At 37.5% G+C, this 17506-nt stretch overlaps 1 protein-coding gene across 1 annotated transcript in view; it reads right to left on the bottom strand.

The window, feature by feature from the left end:
- The window catches only part of PUS7 (pseudouridine synthase 7), a 279628-nt gene extending 262454 nt beyond the window's left edge, over window positions 1-17174 (bottom strand). Inside the window, exons 1-2 of the mRNA XM_053716557.1 lie at window positions 17051-17174; window positions 11327-11744 (exon numbers count right to left, since the gene is read on the bottom strand). Coding sequence (XP_053572532.1) covers window positions 11327-11744; window positions 17051-17156 — 524 coding nt within the window. The 5' untranslated portion in view covers window positions 17157-17174. The remainder of the gene's footprint in view (window positions 1-11326; window positions 11745-17050) is intronic.
- Between the last annotated feature and the right edge of the window lie 332 nt (window positions 17175-17506).

Here is a 17506-nt window from a genome sequence, read left to right as displayed (position 1 = left end):
CTCTAATTGGATAAACTAAATAAATACAAGGTTTCTTCTCTTTAAAGGGTCAGTCTACACCATAGTTTTTATTGTTTTAAAAGATAGATAATCCCTTTATTACCCATTCCCCAGTTTTGCATAACCAACACAGTTATATAAAGACACTTTTTACTTCTGTGATTACCTTGTATCTAAGCCTCTGCAAACTGCCCCCTTATTTCAGTTCTTTTGACAGACTTGCTTTTTAGCCAATCGGTGCTGGCTCATAGGAACTCCACGTGCGTGAGCACAGTGTTATCTATAAGACACACATGAACTAATGCCCTCTAGTGGTGACAAACTGTCAAAATGCCCTGAGAGAAGAGGCGGCCTTCAAGTGCTTAGAAATTAGCATATGAACCTCTTAGTTTTAACTTTCAACTAAGAATACCAAGAGAACAAAGCAAAATTGGTGATAAAAGTAAATTGGAAAATAGTTTAAAATTACATGCCCTATCTGAATCATGTCCCTTTAAATTATATCTACTTTAAGTATATTTCTTTATATACAACATTTTTAGTAAAACAGGCATAACTTCCAGTTATTAATTTACCTTTTTCTTGTCCGTCTATGACCTTAACTTTTACATCTGCAGAGCTTTTTACCCTTGAAAAAGCTACATATAACTGCCCATGGCTAAAAAACTGGCTCTGGCAAATAGATGCCAACTCTTTCTAAAGTTCGTCCCTGAGCTTTGTTAATGGTCATAGCGAATGCTAATTTAACTGGGAATTCTCTTCTTAACACAAAAGGAAGTTCAGTATTTACCCTATTAACCCCTAAACCACAAAACCCCTACATTGCAAATAAACCTATTTAACTTAACACTTTAAACTACCAAAACCCACAACGCAAATAACTATTTAAATAACTAAGTACAGTACACTAACCTAACACCCCATATTTACAAAAAATAAAAAACTAAGTTTACAAAAATAAAAAAAGCTAACATTACAGAATAAAAAAAGCAAATTACAAAATTTAACAAAATCAAACCTAATCCCTATGAAAATAAAAAAAAGACCCCCCGAAAATAAAAACACCCCTTAATAATAAACTACCAGTAGCCCTTAAAAGGGCTTTTTGCAGGACATTGCCCTAAGATAATCAGCTTTTTTTTTTTTTTTTTTACAAAAAAATATACAAAGTCCCACCTAACATTAAACCCCCCACCCCCCAAAATAAAAGAACCCAACACTAAAAAAACCTAAACTACCCATTGCCCTGAAAAGGGAATTTCGCTCTTTTACTGACCATCCCTAATCTAAATAAAACAACCCCCCCCCCCCGGCAAAAAAAATAAAAACTCTTAAAAAAATCCTAAGTCTATCCCCCAGGTTGGTACTCACGGTTTCTGAATTCCGGCGGAGAAGGTCCTGTTCCAGGCGGTGAAGTCTTCTTCCAAGCGCAACCTGTTCTTCCAGGAACGTCCTGCGCAGAGCTGAAGACTGGCGACCGCGGAGCAATGGAGCATGGAGGATCCTCTTCGTACGATCTCCGCCGTACACTGAATAGTGAATTTAAGGTACACGATTATAGATGGCGTCCCTTGAATTCCTATTGGCTGATTTGATTCTTCCAATTCAAATTAGCCAATAGGATGAGAGCAAGTGAAATTCTATTGGCTGATTTGTACAGCCAATAAAATTTCACTTGCTCTCATCCTATTGGCTGATTTGAACAGCCAATAGGATTTGAGTAGCTTTCATCCTATTGGCTGATTTGAATTGGAAGAATTCAAACAGGAGTTTGTTTTATTTAGATTAGGGATGGGCAGTAAAAGAGTTAAATTCCCAAACAAATGCCCTTTTCAGGGCAATGGGTAGTTTAGGTTTTTTAGTGTTAGGTTATTTTATTTTGGGGGGTGGGGGGGTTTAATGTTAGGTGGGACTTTGTATATTTTTTGTAAAAGAGCTGATTATCTTGGGGCAATGCACTGCAAAAAGCCCTTTTAAGGGCTACTGGTAGTTTATTCTTAGAGTAGGGAGTGTTTATTTTTTGGGGGGTCTTTTTTTATTTACATAGGGATTAGGTTTAACTTTGTTAAATTTGGTCATTTGATATTTTTTTTTCTGTAATGTTAGCTATTTTATTTTTGTAAACTTATTTTTTTTGTTTTTTGTAGCTTTAGAATGTATTAGTTTAGGTAATTTGGGTTTATTTAATGGGGTGTTAGGTTAGGGTACTTAATTATTTAAATAGTTATTCGCGTTGTGGGTTTCGGCAATTTAAAGGGTTAAGATTTATTACGATGTAGGGGGTTTTGCGGTTTAGGGGTTAATAGGTTTATTGCGATGTAGGGATTTTGCAGTTTAGGAGTTAATACTTAGTGTAGGATTTGTTTTGTGCGTTATATTTCGTGCGGGCGTTTTTTTTTTTTTAAATAAATACTTGATTTTGGGCGGTTAGTTGTTTAATACTTGATGCGGGCGGTTAGTTTCTTTTTTTTTTTTTTTTTTAAATACTTTATTGTGGGCGATTAGTTGTTGCTTTTGTAATGCTCCGTTTGCCTTTGCTGCATCCTGGTGGATTCCGAAAATGGCAGGGTGGTGAAAGAATCCACCGAAGGTGGATTCTTTCACAGCCCTGCCATTTTCGGAATTCACGTGGATGCAGCTTTGCTGCATCCAGGTGAATTCTTTTGTCCTCGCGCTGCCAACATTCCATTGAGGATGCGTGTGCAACTGCCGACGGACATTACAAACGCAATTATAGTATAGATGTGTTAATTATGCAATTCTACTGCGTTTAGTGGTCCATTAAGAATAGTTAGACACTTATTCCACTACAAATCCCAGTCACTTGAATAGCAGTATTGTAATATAACCTGAAAATTGAAGATCAAGCAGCAGTCTATCAAAATAATAATATAAATAGAACAATAGTTCTCATTTTTCCCCAACCTCCTAAACATAATGAGGTCTCTTTTGGACCTTGAGTATCAGCTATAAAAGACATAGGAGATTTAGTAATACAATTACTTGATTATATGTTATCTGTTTACTGAACTTTAAATTTAAAGGAGACACATCCATATACCTAAATATAAATCTCTCTCAAAGTTGAATTGATTATATTTAATACTAGTCCTAAAGCCCGTTCACACAGGCCATTTTTTGCAGTACAGTGGTCCCACCACTTGCGCTCTCTCCCTCCCCCTCTCTTTTGCTCTCTCTCTCCCCCTCGTCGTCCTTTAAGCGAAAAAATAAAAAAATATAAGAAGTTCAATCCCATAAGCAGATAAATAAAATGTAGACTTTATTATTCCATAAAAAGATCGACATGGTGAGACATCGGTAAAAGAACAGGTTTCACGCGTTTTGGCGTAAGCCGTATTCAAAAACCTGTTAGTACAACTGTTAATGTGGGTTTAAAAAGCATATACCGATAGTTCACTGATCGGTTGTGACACACCTCCAAATTCATTAACACATTACCACACAAATTAGACAAGCTAGATAATTGAATATACCAAAAAACTGAATCAGAATAGACATATACACAAATATTTACACTGATGCTGTAATGAGGGTTAGGTACAACAATTGTTAGATATAATAATACTGTATATGATAGAACATAGGGAACTTAACAAATAGTTGATTCAATAATTATTGCAAATTTATACAAATATCATAATAAAATACCTCCCTAGTCACTGTCATCTATAGATGTCATAAGTGCTAATTTCACTAGGCTATTTAGTCAAAGCAAAAAACATGCGGTAGATAAATCTTGTCAACCTGTGCGATACATATAGCATAAATACATAGTGCCACTAGGCTATTTTGGCAAATAAAGGAGAAACACACACACACACAGAAATATATTTTATATATATATACATACACACACACACACACAGTAGATAAATCATGTCAACCTATGTGATACATATAGCATAAATACATATGCGTACTCGGCAAGAATAGCAAAAATTCATTTAGGACAATAATGCATGGTTAGATGTATTTCTTTTTTATTGTTGTATGCCATCTCAATATGTACATTTCTAACATGTAAAGCACCTACTGGTGAAAACACATAGTTAATTCAGAATGTACAAACAGAGAAGCACAAAAGAATAAATCTCCCATGTGTTATAGACAGTTTATTTCCAATTATTTATTATATTGGATTCAGAATTAAATCCGAATGGGATTTGCGTTTGCAATTTCATAATCCAGTATATTTCTTGTCTAGCTAGAAGTTGATCCTTATTTCCACCTCTCGTGGGAAGTCTTACAGACTCAATTGCTCGCCATTTAAAAGACTTAGCGTCCTTGTTATGTAACTCAAGGAAATGTCTTGATAGAGCTGAGCATGGTCTATCATATTTAATGTAGCCCAAATGCGAGTTCTAATTTCTCTGCTTGTCATACCTACATACAGTTTTGAATGATCAATGCATTCAATGAGGTACACAACATAATTTGTCAAGCAATTCACACAGCCTTTAGCGAGGAATGTTTGTTGAGAACATCATGAGTAAAACTCCTTGCCCTCAGTGATAAAAATCACACGCCTTACACCTGTGGTTACCACATTTATATGTGCCACTCACCTGTAACCAAGCTCCGGCATTGTTGATTTTATTTGGTAGTTGACAGGGAGCAAGAATATTACCCAAAGTGAGTTTTTTTAGAATAAACACATTTGAAGCCCTTTTCTACTATCTTTTTGAGACAAGTATCTCCAAGTAGAATAGGAAAGTATTTCTTTACAATGTTACATACAGATGAAAAATCAGAAGAGTATTGCGTGATAAAAGGATAAACCCCTGTCCTCCGTGTTTTTCTGGACATAGTCATGTATTGAGGGTCTACCTTCATCTAGGGTCTTTTGAGCTAGACGATTAAGTAATGTTAGTGCTTTCCTGTCTGAAATCCTGATCCTGGCTACAAATTCTCTGTGCCCTCAGAAATTGACTTCTAGCAATCCCTTTAAACACATGTGAGGGATGGGCACTTTTATTATGAAGAATAGTGTTGCCAGAAATAGGTTTTCTGTAGAGTTTTGAGTGAATTTTCTTCTCTCCTTTGTCACCACTTAAAGTGATGTCAAGGAAATTCACACTATCTTTCTGCCATTCGAATGTAAAATTAAGTCCATTATCACTGTCGTTAAAGTACCTAACAAATTCAATAGCTCTTGATTCAGTAGACGACCAAATAAAAATACGTTCAAGCCAGCCCATGAATAAATTAGCAAAAAAGGGGGCAAATTTAGCCCCCATTGCTGTGCCTTGTTTCTGCAGGTTGTACATCCCTTCAAAATAGAAATAATTATGTTCCAAAAGGAACTGTGTAACATGTAAGAGGTACTTGATGGTAGGTTCATTCATATCTTGATCCATCATGAGGAAAAATCTTATGGCTTGTAACCCCATATGGTGGGGGATGTTAGAATACAGGGATACCACATCAATAGTGAGCCAACTGTATTCTTCCCTCCACTCCACACTATACAATGAGCCCAGGACATGTGTGGTGTCTCTGATATAATTTGGAAGAGCTTGAACAAATGGTTGTAAGATCCTATTCCAACAAATTGCATAGGGGCTCCAACAAGGAGCCAATGCCCGATACAATGGGACCACCTTTGATGTCAATTAGACTCTTATGGACTTTGGGCAGGTGATGGAAGATGGGAATTATAGGATGACTAACAAATGTGTTAGCCGTTTGCTGATCCATAATACCCAAATAGACCCAACTGTCCAAAATATGCCCAAGCTCATTTTGAAACTCAACAGGATTTTGCTTCAGAATTTTATATATGTTGTTGTCACTTAATTGACGTAGGGCCTCATCTACATATTGTATGCGATCCATCACAACAACGCTCCCCCCCTTATCAGACTGGCGAATGACAATTGAGTCAATATTTCGTATTGAGGTACTAGCCTCATTTTCCAATCTTGAGAGGTTATGTGTTGGTTGATAGCTTCGTTCAATTTGTGTAAATCTTCCACTACTCTTTTGTGGAATGTTTCTAGGGCTTTACCCTTGTTGTGAATGGGATAAAAATCAGAGCTAGGTTTGAGTCTAGGAAGTCTCCCAAGTTCTGTATTAACTATTGATTCTGCCTCTAAAGTCTCTAAAGTGACCAAACTACAAGAATCTTGAAAATCTAGATTTGAATACCAAGTATTAGAGGAACCAAGATGTGTGTAATTCACAGATTCTTCCGAGTCAGTGTGGTACTGAAAATGTTTTTTGAGGGTAATTTTTCTGACGAAACGATTTACATCGATTATTGTCTGAAAAATATTAAACTCCCTATTTGGACAAAAACCCAAAATATACTCTAATACTCTGGTTTCAATTTTAGTAAGGACGTGTGAGTATATGTTACACTGTTTTGTCCTGTCGTGTGATCACCTTGTGGTCCCTCAATGTGCAACGATGTGGCTGTGTCAATGGTAATTTTGGGGGTTGTTTCCCTCCCCCTCCTGTGTGTTTCTGAGCCACGTGAAAAACTTGAGTTGGTTTTTCATTATGCTTAATTTTACCTTTATTGATGTTTTGAGATTCGGCATTAGAATTGATTTGTGAACTTGGACCCTGTTTACCAGAAGTAATAAGTACATTGGGGACTTTAGGTCTTGCACCCAAATTAGACAAATTCTCATCACTGGCGCATGGATTCTGTGATGTGGGCCCCATCTCATTATTGTTGACTGCACTGAGTTACTCTGGCAGCCCACGGCAGAACGCTATTTTGCTGAGAGGTAAAGTTTCCACCTCTTAGCCAATAGCTGTGTGGGCCAGCTGGCGCCAAGCCGGATAGCCCACACAGCTATTGGCGAAGAGGTGGAAATGTCACCTCTCAGCAAAATAGCGTTCGGTCGTGGGCTGCCAAGGGAGCTCAGTGCGGTAAAAAGCTCAAACAAAGGAGCTTTCAGCAAAAATTATTTCATACTTCATGACTGAAAGTCCCCTTTATTTGTTCCTCTTAAAGTGATGGATTTACCATCACTTTAAGAGGAAATTTAAGCCCTCTCTGAACAAAGGGGAAAAAGGCAGCTAAACACATACAATTTTTTTTTAAAAACAAGAATTTGCTATCCCAAATATAAAAGTTGATTATAACAAAAAACACATATACCAATGAGAAACAAATTAAACTTTGTACACACAGCTATCATATAAAAAAACGTACATAAATGCATGACAGGGGTCTCCAGCATAAAGCTCATTTGTATGGTATGCATTGTCTGTATACTCATTATATACACTCACCAGCCACTTTGTAAGTTACACTTGTTCAATTGCTTGGTAACAAACTTAATCAGCCAATAACATGGCAGCAACTCAATGCATTTAGGCATCTAGATGTGGTGAAGACGACTTGTTGAAGATCAAACCGAGCATCAGAATGGGGAAGGGATTTAAGGGACTTTGAACATGGCATGGTTGTTGGTGCCAGACGGGCTGGTTTGAGTATTAAAAAAAGCCTGCTGATCTGCTGGGATTTTCACGCACAACCATCTCTAGGGTTTACAGAGAATGGTCCGAAAAAGAGAAAATATACAGTGAACGGCAGATGTGTGGACGAAAATGCCTTATTGATGTCAGAGGTCAAAGGAGAATGGGCAGACTGGTTTGAGATGATAGAAAGGCAACAATAACTCAAATAACCACTTGTGACAACCAAAGTATACAAAATACCATCTCTGAACAAACAACATATCAAACCTTGAAGCAGATGGGCTACAGCAGCAGAAGACCACACCAGGTGCCACTTCTGTCAGCTAAGAACAGGAAACTAAGGCTACAATTTGCACAGGCTCACCAAAATTGGACAATAGAAGATTGGAAAAACGTTGCCTGGTCTGATGAGTCTCGATTTCAGCTGTGACATTCAGATGGTAGGGTCAAAATTTGGAGTAAATAACATGAAAGCATGGATCCATCCTGCATTGTATCAAGGCTGGTGGTGGTGGTGATGTAATGGTGTGGGAGATATTTTCTTGGCACACTTTGGGCCCCTTAGTACCAATTGAGCATTGTTTCAACACCACGGCCTACCCAAGTACTTTTGCTGACCATGTCCATCCCTTTATGACTACAGTGTACCCATCTTCTGATGGCTACTTCCAGCATGATAATGCACCATGTCACAAAGCTCAAATCATCTCAAACTGGTTTCTTGAACACGACAATGAGTTCACTGTACTCCAATGGCCTCTATAGTCACCAGATCTCAATCCAGTAGAGCACCTTTGGGATGTGGTGGAACAGATTCGCATCATGGATGTGCAGTCGACAAATCTGCAGCAACTGCGTGATGCTATCATATAAATATGGACCAAAATCTGAGAAATGTTTCCAACACCTTGTTGAATCTATCCCGCAAAGAATTAAAGCAGTTCTGAAGGCAAAAGGGTGTCCAACCCGGTACTAGCAAGGTGTACCTAATAAAGTGGCAGGTGAGTGTATATTAGTAAAAATCCAGCATTAGTGGGAAAATGACTCAATGACAGAGCCCAAAGGACACCTTGGAGGGATACAAATATTAAAGGACCGAGCTGTAAGAGGTCCAACAATATAGCCTCAAAGTCAACCCATACCTGCTCTCCAGAATAGTATGTTGCAAGCTTGAGAGAAATATACAGCTCCTGGTGGGCCATCTCTGAGCTCCAGAGAATAGCAAAGCTGCACCTATGGGAGCTGGCTGCACTCCCCAGTGTGGCTGCATGAAGCAAGATGCTATCACAATCTTGACTACACTCATGGAAGCAGTTGCCGGGGATCACTGATTGACGGAGGGCCCTCCATCCAATCTTGTGTGCATCTCAAGTGCCTTTAAGTCAAGTTTCTGTGGGGCTGGAACAAGTAAGTTAACCAGGGATCTCATCAGTGGTCACACACCTCTCACCTCGCCATCTGATCCAGACTTAGAGGGACACTCAAGTCAAAATTAAACTTTCATTATTCAGATAGAGCATACAATTTTAAACAACTTTCCAATGTACTTCCATTAAAAAATAAAGTGCACAGTCTTTTTATATTTAAAACTTTGAGTCACCAGCTCCTACTGAGCATGTGCAAGAATTCACAGAATAAGCGTATATGCATTTGGTTGGCTGATGGCTGTCACATGGTACAGGGGGAGTGGAAATAGACATAACTTTTAAAATTGTCAGAATAAAAATCTACTATTCATTTGCATTGTCTTGCATTTGTTGATTATGCAAATCTACTGTGTTGACTGGTTCTTTAACGGAATAGTCTAGTAAAATTAAAACTTTCATGATTCGGATAGAGCATCCAATTTTAGGCAACTTTCTAATTAACTCCTATTATCAATTTTTCTTTGTTCTCTTGGTTTCTTTATTTGAATGTAAGCTTAGGAGCCAGACCATTTTTGGTTCAGCCCCTGGGTAGCGCTTGCCGATTGGTGTCTAAATGTAGCCACCAATCAGAAAGTGCTACCCAGATTCGGAAACAAAAATGGGCTGGCTCCTATGCTTACATTCTTGCTTTTCAAATAAAGATACCAAGAAAACAAAGAAAAATTTATAATAGGAGTAAATTAGAAAGTTGCATGCTCTATCTGAATCATGAAAGTTTAACCTTTACTAGACTATTCCTTTGATTTCAAAGGCAGCTATGTGAGTGACTGCAGTATATCTAGCCATAAAACTCCCCACTGACCTGCAGCCTCTTCTCTTGCCTCCGTACCTTGTGATGAATTATCTGTCAACATGGCTCCTGATTTTATCAAGAAGATTAGCTTATCCATTCTCTTGCAGATTTTCCTTTCAATCCCTTTTTAGAGGATTTTGAAAGACAATATATTGCTCTTCCATGTCTATTTTTGCAACAAAGCGAGCTGTACTTTTCTCCCTCTATACCTGGAGAACTGGGGTAAGGCCTGAGGCCTTTCCAACTCAGGGCCGACAAAGTTCTTAACTGTCCAGACCAAATAAGCTTGCAATGTAATAAGAGATATATCCACTAAAACTGCAACCTATACTTCATTTGTGATCGTAAATATCTAAGCAGGATGATTAATTAATCAACAGATACACAGTGAAATGGCTTCAGCCTTTGCAGAGCTACCATTATTGCTCCCATACTCTGTCCCTGCCTTGACACGCCCCCAAAATAAATGCAATTTATACTAATTTTATGGCCATGGCTAGCCTGGTTGTCTGCTAACTAAATCCCAAACAACATTTTTTTAAACAAATTAATATACTTTTTTTTTCTGCAGTTAGGACTTGGCTGATGTGTTATTCTATAGCAATACAATGTCTTGTAATTTCTAGGTGTTTACCGTCTCTAACACCAAATAACAAAATCAATGGAAACTAGGCCTAAGTTGAGTTACAAAACTGGCCTTTAAAGTGAAGGTAAACGTCAATGTTTGTAGTTACAATATTTGTAATCATAAAATAAAAGAAGGGGACTTTCAGTCATGAAAGGCTTTGTAAACGCTTAATTTTTTAAAAATAATTACCTTTTAATATTTTCATATATTGCGCTGTTCCATAACTTATACTCTATTTCTTACTTCACTGACGATTCAGGCTGTAGACAATCGTATCGCGCCCACTTTTGCCGTCCAAAACCAGGGTTTTTATTTAAGTAAGTAAGAAGTAAGAGTATAGGTTATGGGTGGAGGAACGGTGCAATATATGAAAACATGAAAGGGTAATTATTATAAAAAAAAAATAAAAAAAATAAAAAATAAGAGTTTACAAAGCCTTTTACCAATGAAAGTCCCCATCTTTTACTTTAGGATTACAAATATTGTAACTACAAATTAAGTTTACCATCGCTTTAAAAGGAACATTTTAGCAAGATAAATTTAAAACATGGATATAGATTTTAATTGCAGATAAGAACCGGAAGACCCATAAAGTCTACCCTTATTACCTTCCAAATACAAACCAATGTAATTATTTAGACAGGATTTATAAACCAGACAATAAATTAGAGTTTGTGTAAACAAGACAGTGTGGAAACACACATAATGTTTGTATTAGTCTATTTTATTGCCGTTTTATATCTATTCCTAATTGTTTGCAGCAGGAAAGCGAGATAAGGTTAAAACTTGTAGTTTAGACATGGCGTCATCCATTACTTTTTAGAAACTTAGTGCAATTTAAAAAAATTTTTTTCCAGAGTTAAAAGAAATGGGGACAAAATAAATAATGAACGTATATTACAAATTTTGTTTTACTTCAAATAATTAAACATTTTATATATTACAATCTCATACTGGTTAATATCCCTTTAACAAAAAACGTAAAACAATTTATCATGCTACAATTCTAACAATATAGATTACCTCTCCTTCAAAATACCAGAAAATCCTTCATGGGAGCTCACAAATTTAATTATGCCAACATCATGTTCACTCAGTCCATGTTTCATCATATCAGCAAAGCTTTCTGATTCGCCATCTTCAGACACATCGTCAAGAAGCTCCCCCTCTCCATCACTTACCACCTCTTCAACCTTATCAACAGGTGCACTAACCATAACCTCCAAATCTATGGCTTTTTCAGTCTCAGTCCTTTGTTTCACCTCTAAATCATGTGGCTTTTTGAGTGCTTCCTCGTGAAGAGAAATTTCAGACACTTTTTGCCTCTTAATTTCATCTGCACCAGTTAATTCCTCACAGGACAGAGGTCGTTTCAGTGAGATAGTCGTCATTTCTATGGATTCCATTGTTTTTAAGGCACTGTGGAATGATTTAGATACACCTACGGGAATAAAAAGAATAATATTTAATTAAAAACACATATTGTTTAAGTTTTTTAGAAGTGAGGGTGTGAAAAAAAAAAAAAAAAAAAAAAAAAAAAAAAAAGGACCCCCCCCAAACTTACATTGGTCATGGCTACTTAACCCTAGACGCTGTTAGGACGTTCCATGCAACCCTAAAACCAACCCTTTCATTGCTAAGCACAGTGGTATTGCTGTGATCAAGCTGAGCAGTACAATAGTAGTTTTTGGTACATTTGGACGTGATTTTTGTTTGTTAAATAAAAATGTAACCCTTTTTTTGTTGTTTTTAAATTTAATTCTTGGGCTGCCATACGATCTCAGAGGTGACATAGGCCCAAAAATCAAAGTGTCAAATGTCCATGTATGAAGACTGAAATGAGAAGGCCTCATATTTGGCCCTGTAACTTTCCGAAAACCCATAAGACCTGTACATGGTGGGTATTGTTGTACTTGATGGACACCACTGAAAACAAATATGGGTGTTTTATTGCAGTGAGATCAGGATTATGATATTCACAATTAAAAAAAAAAAAAAAAAAAAAAGTGCATGCTTGGAAAAATATAACATTTCTTAATTTCTCACACTTAATTAAATTGTATTCATATAAAATTATAGTTCATATATAAATATTTTATGTCAAAAGAAAGCCCTATTTGTTCTCTAAAAAAAAAAAAAAAAGATATATATAAATAAGTGTGGGTGCAATTAATGGGAAAGAGGTAGCTTATGTTTACGTTCAACACATGGACAATTGCCTCAGTCCATAAGGGGTTAAAAATAATTGTTTAAATAACTTATCAAATTTTAAGGAACCCAACTATTTCCAATGCAACAGATTACCCTAATCAAAAAAAGATGATCTTCCTGGAGTCATTCAGAAGTAATCGAAGACTCCAGACTAATCATCAGAAGCCATCCTGAAGTATGCCCACAGGCCGAAATATTTAAAGGGACATGAAACCAATTTTTTTTTCGCTTTTATTTTTCAGATGGGCTAAACGAGGCTGCTCCTATGTGGTAACTCACCACAGAACAAGCTACTGAGCTACGCTAAGTGGCGAAACATGTTAGGGACGTTAGGGCATTGGTGAGGAGTCCTAGGAGCTCCTGTGTTTTAGATTAGCCTTAAGCTACCGAACTTTTACTGTAGTCACTAGATGGAGTACTTATCATGGAAAAAATACTTTCAGTTATTCGAGTTATCCTGTACTAATTTACAAGTGTGTTTGAGAGTGAGTGTATGGGACTCTATTCCAGAACGCTATTACCATCACTAAATTCAATATTCTATATGAGAACTAAGTGTGTGAGGACGTGTTTGACCTAGACGCTGCACGACTAATATCCATTCAGTTCTGAGTCTACGCTACTCACACCTGACTGATACCTCACTTGCTTAGACGCCGCAGGGCTAATATTTACTTAGCTCAATTAGAGCCCACGCTACAAACATTTGACCGGCACCTCACTTGCCTCGTATTATTTACAACTATTTAGGTCAATAGTATATATATATATATATGCATACCGGCTAAACAATACTGAGCCTATGCAACTCACACCTGACTGATACTTCAATTGCTTAGACGCTGCACGACCAATATCCATTCAGCTCTAATAGAGCCCACGCTACAAACGTTCAATTGGCACCTCACTTGCCTCATATTATTTACAACCCTTTGGGTCAATAGAATATAAACGCATACCGACTAAATAATACAAGGTGCATTAACCGTACTATTTACAACTCTTTTGGGTTAATATAATATATAGGCATACCGGCCAAATAATACATGGTGAATTAACCGTAACACAAAGCCGGATATAATATAACAAGTGAACCTGTGAATGTTACAACACTAAGATAAATACGTGGCAAGCTTCTAACCATAATTTTATAATAAATCTACTCTCTTAGTAACGACAATATACTAACGATCAAGGGCATACATGTACCTAGCTAACCTTTACTTATATCTTTTACATCCGGGCGACATAAGTAATCTGTACTGATCTCGCCGTAACTTAAACCAAAGTGCTCAGCAACAGCCATATAGGCTACAAACTATGACTGTATGAAATCAAACATGAGTGAGCGATCTTAATATAAACGACTATTTGGGATGTTATTATGAATAAGATATAGGGTTTCAGAACCACCACATACCAATTTGTGGCTATTAGACTTACTACGTACAACAAACTGGCATACACCCATTAGTGTGACTCACTATACTCCAGTAGAAGACAGCTACCCCCAATTCTGTGTATACTAACTTCACATGGTATACACTGAATACTTAGTATACCGAATATAGTGAACCAGTTGATTAAGGTACTACTAAAAGTCAGACAAATTATTGACTAATATCAATAAGAACAGGTTTCTCTATAACGAACCTTGAATATAAGGGTTATTACTAAGTACATGTAACGTTTGTGAGTTTAGCACAACCTCTCTCCTATAGTTATATCTACCTTTCCAATATTGAGGTTAATCACACGAATATCTAGGAGAAGTTTATGTACATTGAGTTACAATATTGTGTGCTATCACAACGTGAGTCTATCTAGCTCATCTATGACAACATTCAATCAGTCATGGTCTAACTACCTGCCTAAATAAAAGTGGACTTACTTTTTACTCTACTCTCTCACACACTTACTCATATAGAGTGTCAAGCCAACCTATCACTACTACTTGTAATTTATATGTTATGTACATTAGGCTTGCACGCAAGCAGGCATAACTGCTTAATTGAACTAAAAATCGGTTATTATATTTCCACAAACTACAGTCGGTACTTAAGTGTGGTTTTAATGATTTTTCCTATTTTAATTATTAAACCCAATAAAAGTTATATTTTAATTTAGTGTCTATTCCTATTCCCGCATTCCAACCTTGGATCAGCAACTAAGTGATTGTTATTTGCAACTAACTTGCAACCTGACCTAGGAGTGCTGTCTGAGTGTATGCTTTTCCTTTGTAATTCTAATATTTATACTCATACACCATGCACCCACATCTAGCCGTATTGTAGTGGCATAATTGAAGATATAAACAGGTCTATTACACAAAGGTAGTGCCATTGGTAATTTTTGTAAATTAAAGCTACGGAGCTGTTGTTCGTTCCCCCAAGGCAGAACATTCTGCGATTTGAGATGTCCTCGCAGAAAATGTAGCATGTCTGCAGAAAGACTGGGACACATGCAGGAGCTGTTAGTACTTTTGCTTTACAGCACTGCCCCACATCAGGCTGTTCTCCATAGTTAATTTTGTTTCAAAATGACCTGCAGAACATTTTTCGCTACAAAAAACAAACTTCTGCATCTGGGGTTCATTCCTGGTAGAGCGCTTCTCTATTTGTATGCATTTGTATTATGACCCTGGGGAGGTCTACCTTAGGGTGATGGGGGAAACCGGACGTGGACTCCTTGCCTAGTGTGCTTAGAGGAATATGGCTGCACCTCACTAATGAGCACACAGAAGGCCAAAACGATGGTCTGGGGTTGTTATGTTCCTTGCTCAGAGGAGAATTGCCTGGTATTTCGGGGCTGGACTGCCTTTATTCGGTGGGATCAGACTAAAATACTTTAGGAAAATTTTCCTCTGTGAAAAACACAACTGGGCTATAAGAGGCTAATTTACAATTTGCCTGCCTATTCTAATTTTTGTAGATCCCCTTGTAAAGCTATTTCATCCTGCACTGACCTAATGACCTTCCTCAACTTTGTATCATCTGCAAAAATAGAGATGTTGCTATTTAATCCTTGCTCCAAGTTATTAAATGGATACTAAACCCAAATTTTATCTTCCATGATTCAGACACTCAAACTTGGTTCTCCAGAGGTTTTGGAATTACATTTCCCATGATGCTCAGCCAGCATATCAGCTGGCTGAGCATCATGGGAAATGTAGTTCCAAAACATTTCCACAGGGTCTGAAACAAAAATGGGCTGGCTCGTAAGATTACTGCTTTTTCAAATAAAAATACCAAGAGAACGAAGAAAAATTGATAATAGGAGTCAATTAGAAAATTGCATGCTCTGGGTCATGAAAGAAAAATAAATTGGGTTTCATATTGCTTTAACTATTCTGGCATTACCTTTTAACCACATACATCCCTTATTCAGCAAGATTGGTTTAAAAATCGTGATATCAGTTCTCACAGACACAGTTAAAGGGACATAATACTCATCTGCTAAATCACTTGAAACTGATGCAATATAACTGTAAAAAGCTGAAAGGAAAATATCACCTAAGCATCTCTATGTAAAAAAGGAAGATATTTTACCTCACAATCTCCTCAGCGCAGCAGAGTAAGTTCTGTGTAAAAAGTTATACTCAGCTATTCCCAGCTGCAGGTAAAAAAAAAAAATAATGAAGAAATGAACAGCAGCCAATCAGCATCAGCAGTGCTGAGGTCATGAACTCTTTTATTGTGGTCTCATGAGATTTGACTTAACTCTCATGAGATTTCATTGTAAAATTCCCTAATCTGAATAGGGAAATATGAGAGTGCACGAGGCTCATTTCAGCTGTCCCAGGACAGACATACTAATATGCTGCTTAGAAATCCTTTACAATGGGATGTGGCTACTGAGGAACTTCTGAGGTAAAATATCTTTCTTTTTTTACATAGAGATGTTCAGGTGATATTTTCTAGTCAGCTTTTTACAGCTATGCTGCATCACTTTCAAGTGTTTAAACATGTGAGTATCTTTAACATTTTTAACAATATGCCTAAATAAAATATATGTATATTCCTATCAAAAGCAATGACACACACAGTACTGGTATCAACAACCATTTTAGACACGTAAAATAAGGAGATAAACTCAAATGGTAACACATAATATATTATGGTTTTATGGGATGGTACCTACTCAGCAAGCAACCTCTTTTAGCCCACAAATGCCAGATATCAATGACATCATCTTAGTCTGCAGGAGCAGCTAATAATGTATTACCTGAACTATATGAACTATAGAGATAGATTAATAAGCAAATCCCCAACTCCTGTTTGCAACAGGATGACGTCAAACAATATTATAGCCCTTATTTGTAGTATAGCTTAGCTCATCCAGACGCAAACTAACATTATACCTAGTGCTCCACATGTTCACCATTAGACTTTTTAGTTCAGATATATTTATATATATATATATATATATATATATATATATATATATACACAAAAAATAATGTAACAATGCACTTTCCAGCATTCAAAGTAACGTCCTGAGCGTTAACGCGATCAGGTGAGCGCCTACCATCCATACCTGAGATCGGCTGCAGTAAGACAGGACTGCGGAGACCAGGACGGGCAGTTAGAAACCTGTGTGCGTAAAGCCAGGCCAGACGCGTCACGCCTGAACATTTAGACATCAGCAACACGTGGGTACATCACCACCTGACCCAAAGTCCTCCCAGTTACCATAGAGACTGAATGACAGAGAGTTCCTTCTCTCTAGCATCTTCTACTCTACGCTCTGTGGTCGGTGGTTGCCTAGGAGAGGAGTCGGAGGGGGAGGTGTTGACGCAGTGTGTGTGTAAGGTAACAGCGCTGCGCTGGTGTCCCACGGCCCATGGAAGCCGGTGGATGCGTGTGTAGTGCTGCGGACGGCGCTGGTGAAAGCGTGAAGAGCAAGGCGGATATGAACACCGGCAAGGGTGGGTGATGGACTGTGGTAGTGCCCGCAGCAACCATTGTGCCGGTTTGTGACAGCTCGCTAACT

This window comes from Bombina bombina, chromosome 6, assembly GCF_027579735.1.
Source record: "Bombina bombina isolate aBomBom1 chromosome 6, aBomBom1.pri, whole genome shotgun sequence".
Lineage (NCBI taxonomy): Eukaryota > Metazoa > Chordata > Amphibia > Anura > Bombinatoridae > Bombina > Bombina bombina.
Note: the sequence above shows the minus strand (reverse complement) of the source record. Positions and strands in the feature narration are given on the sequence as shown.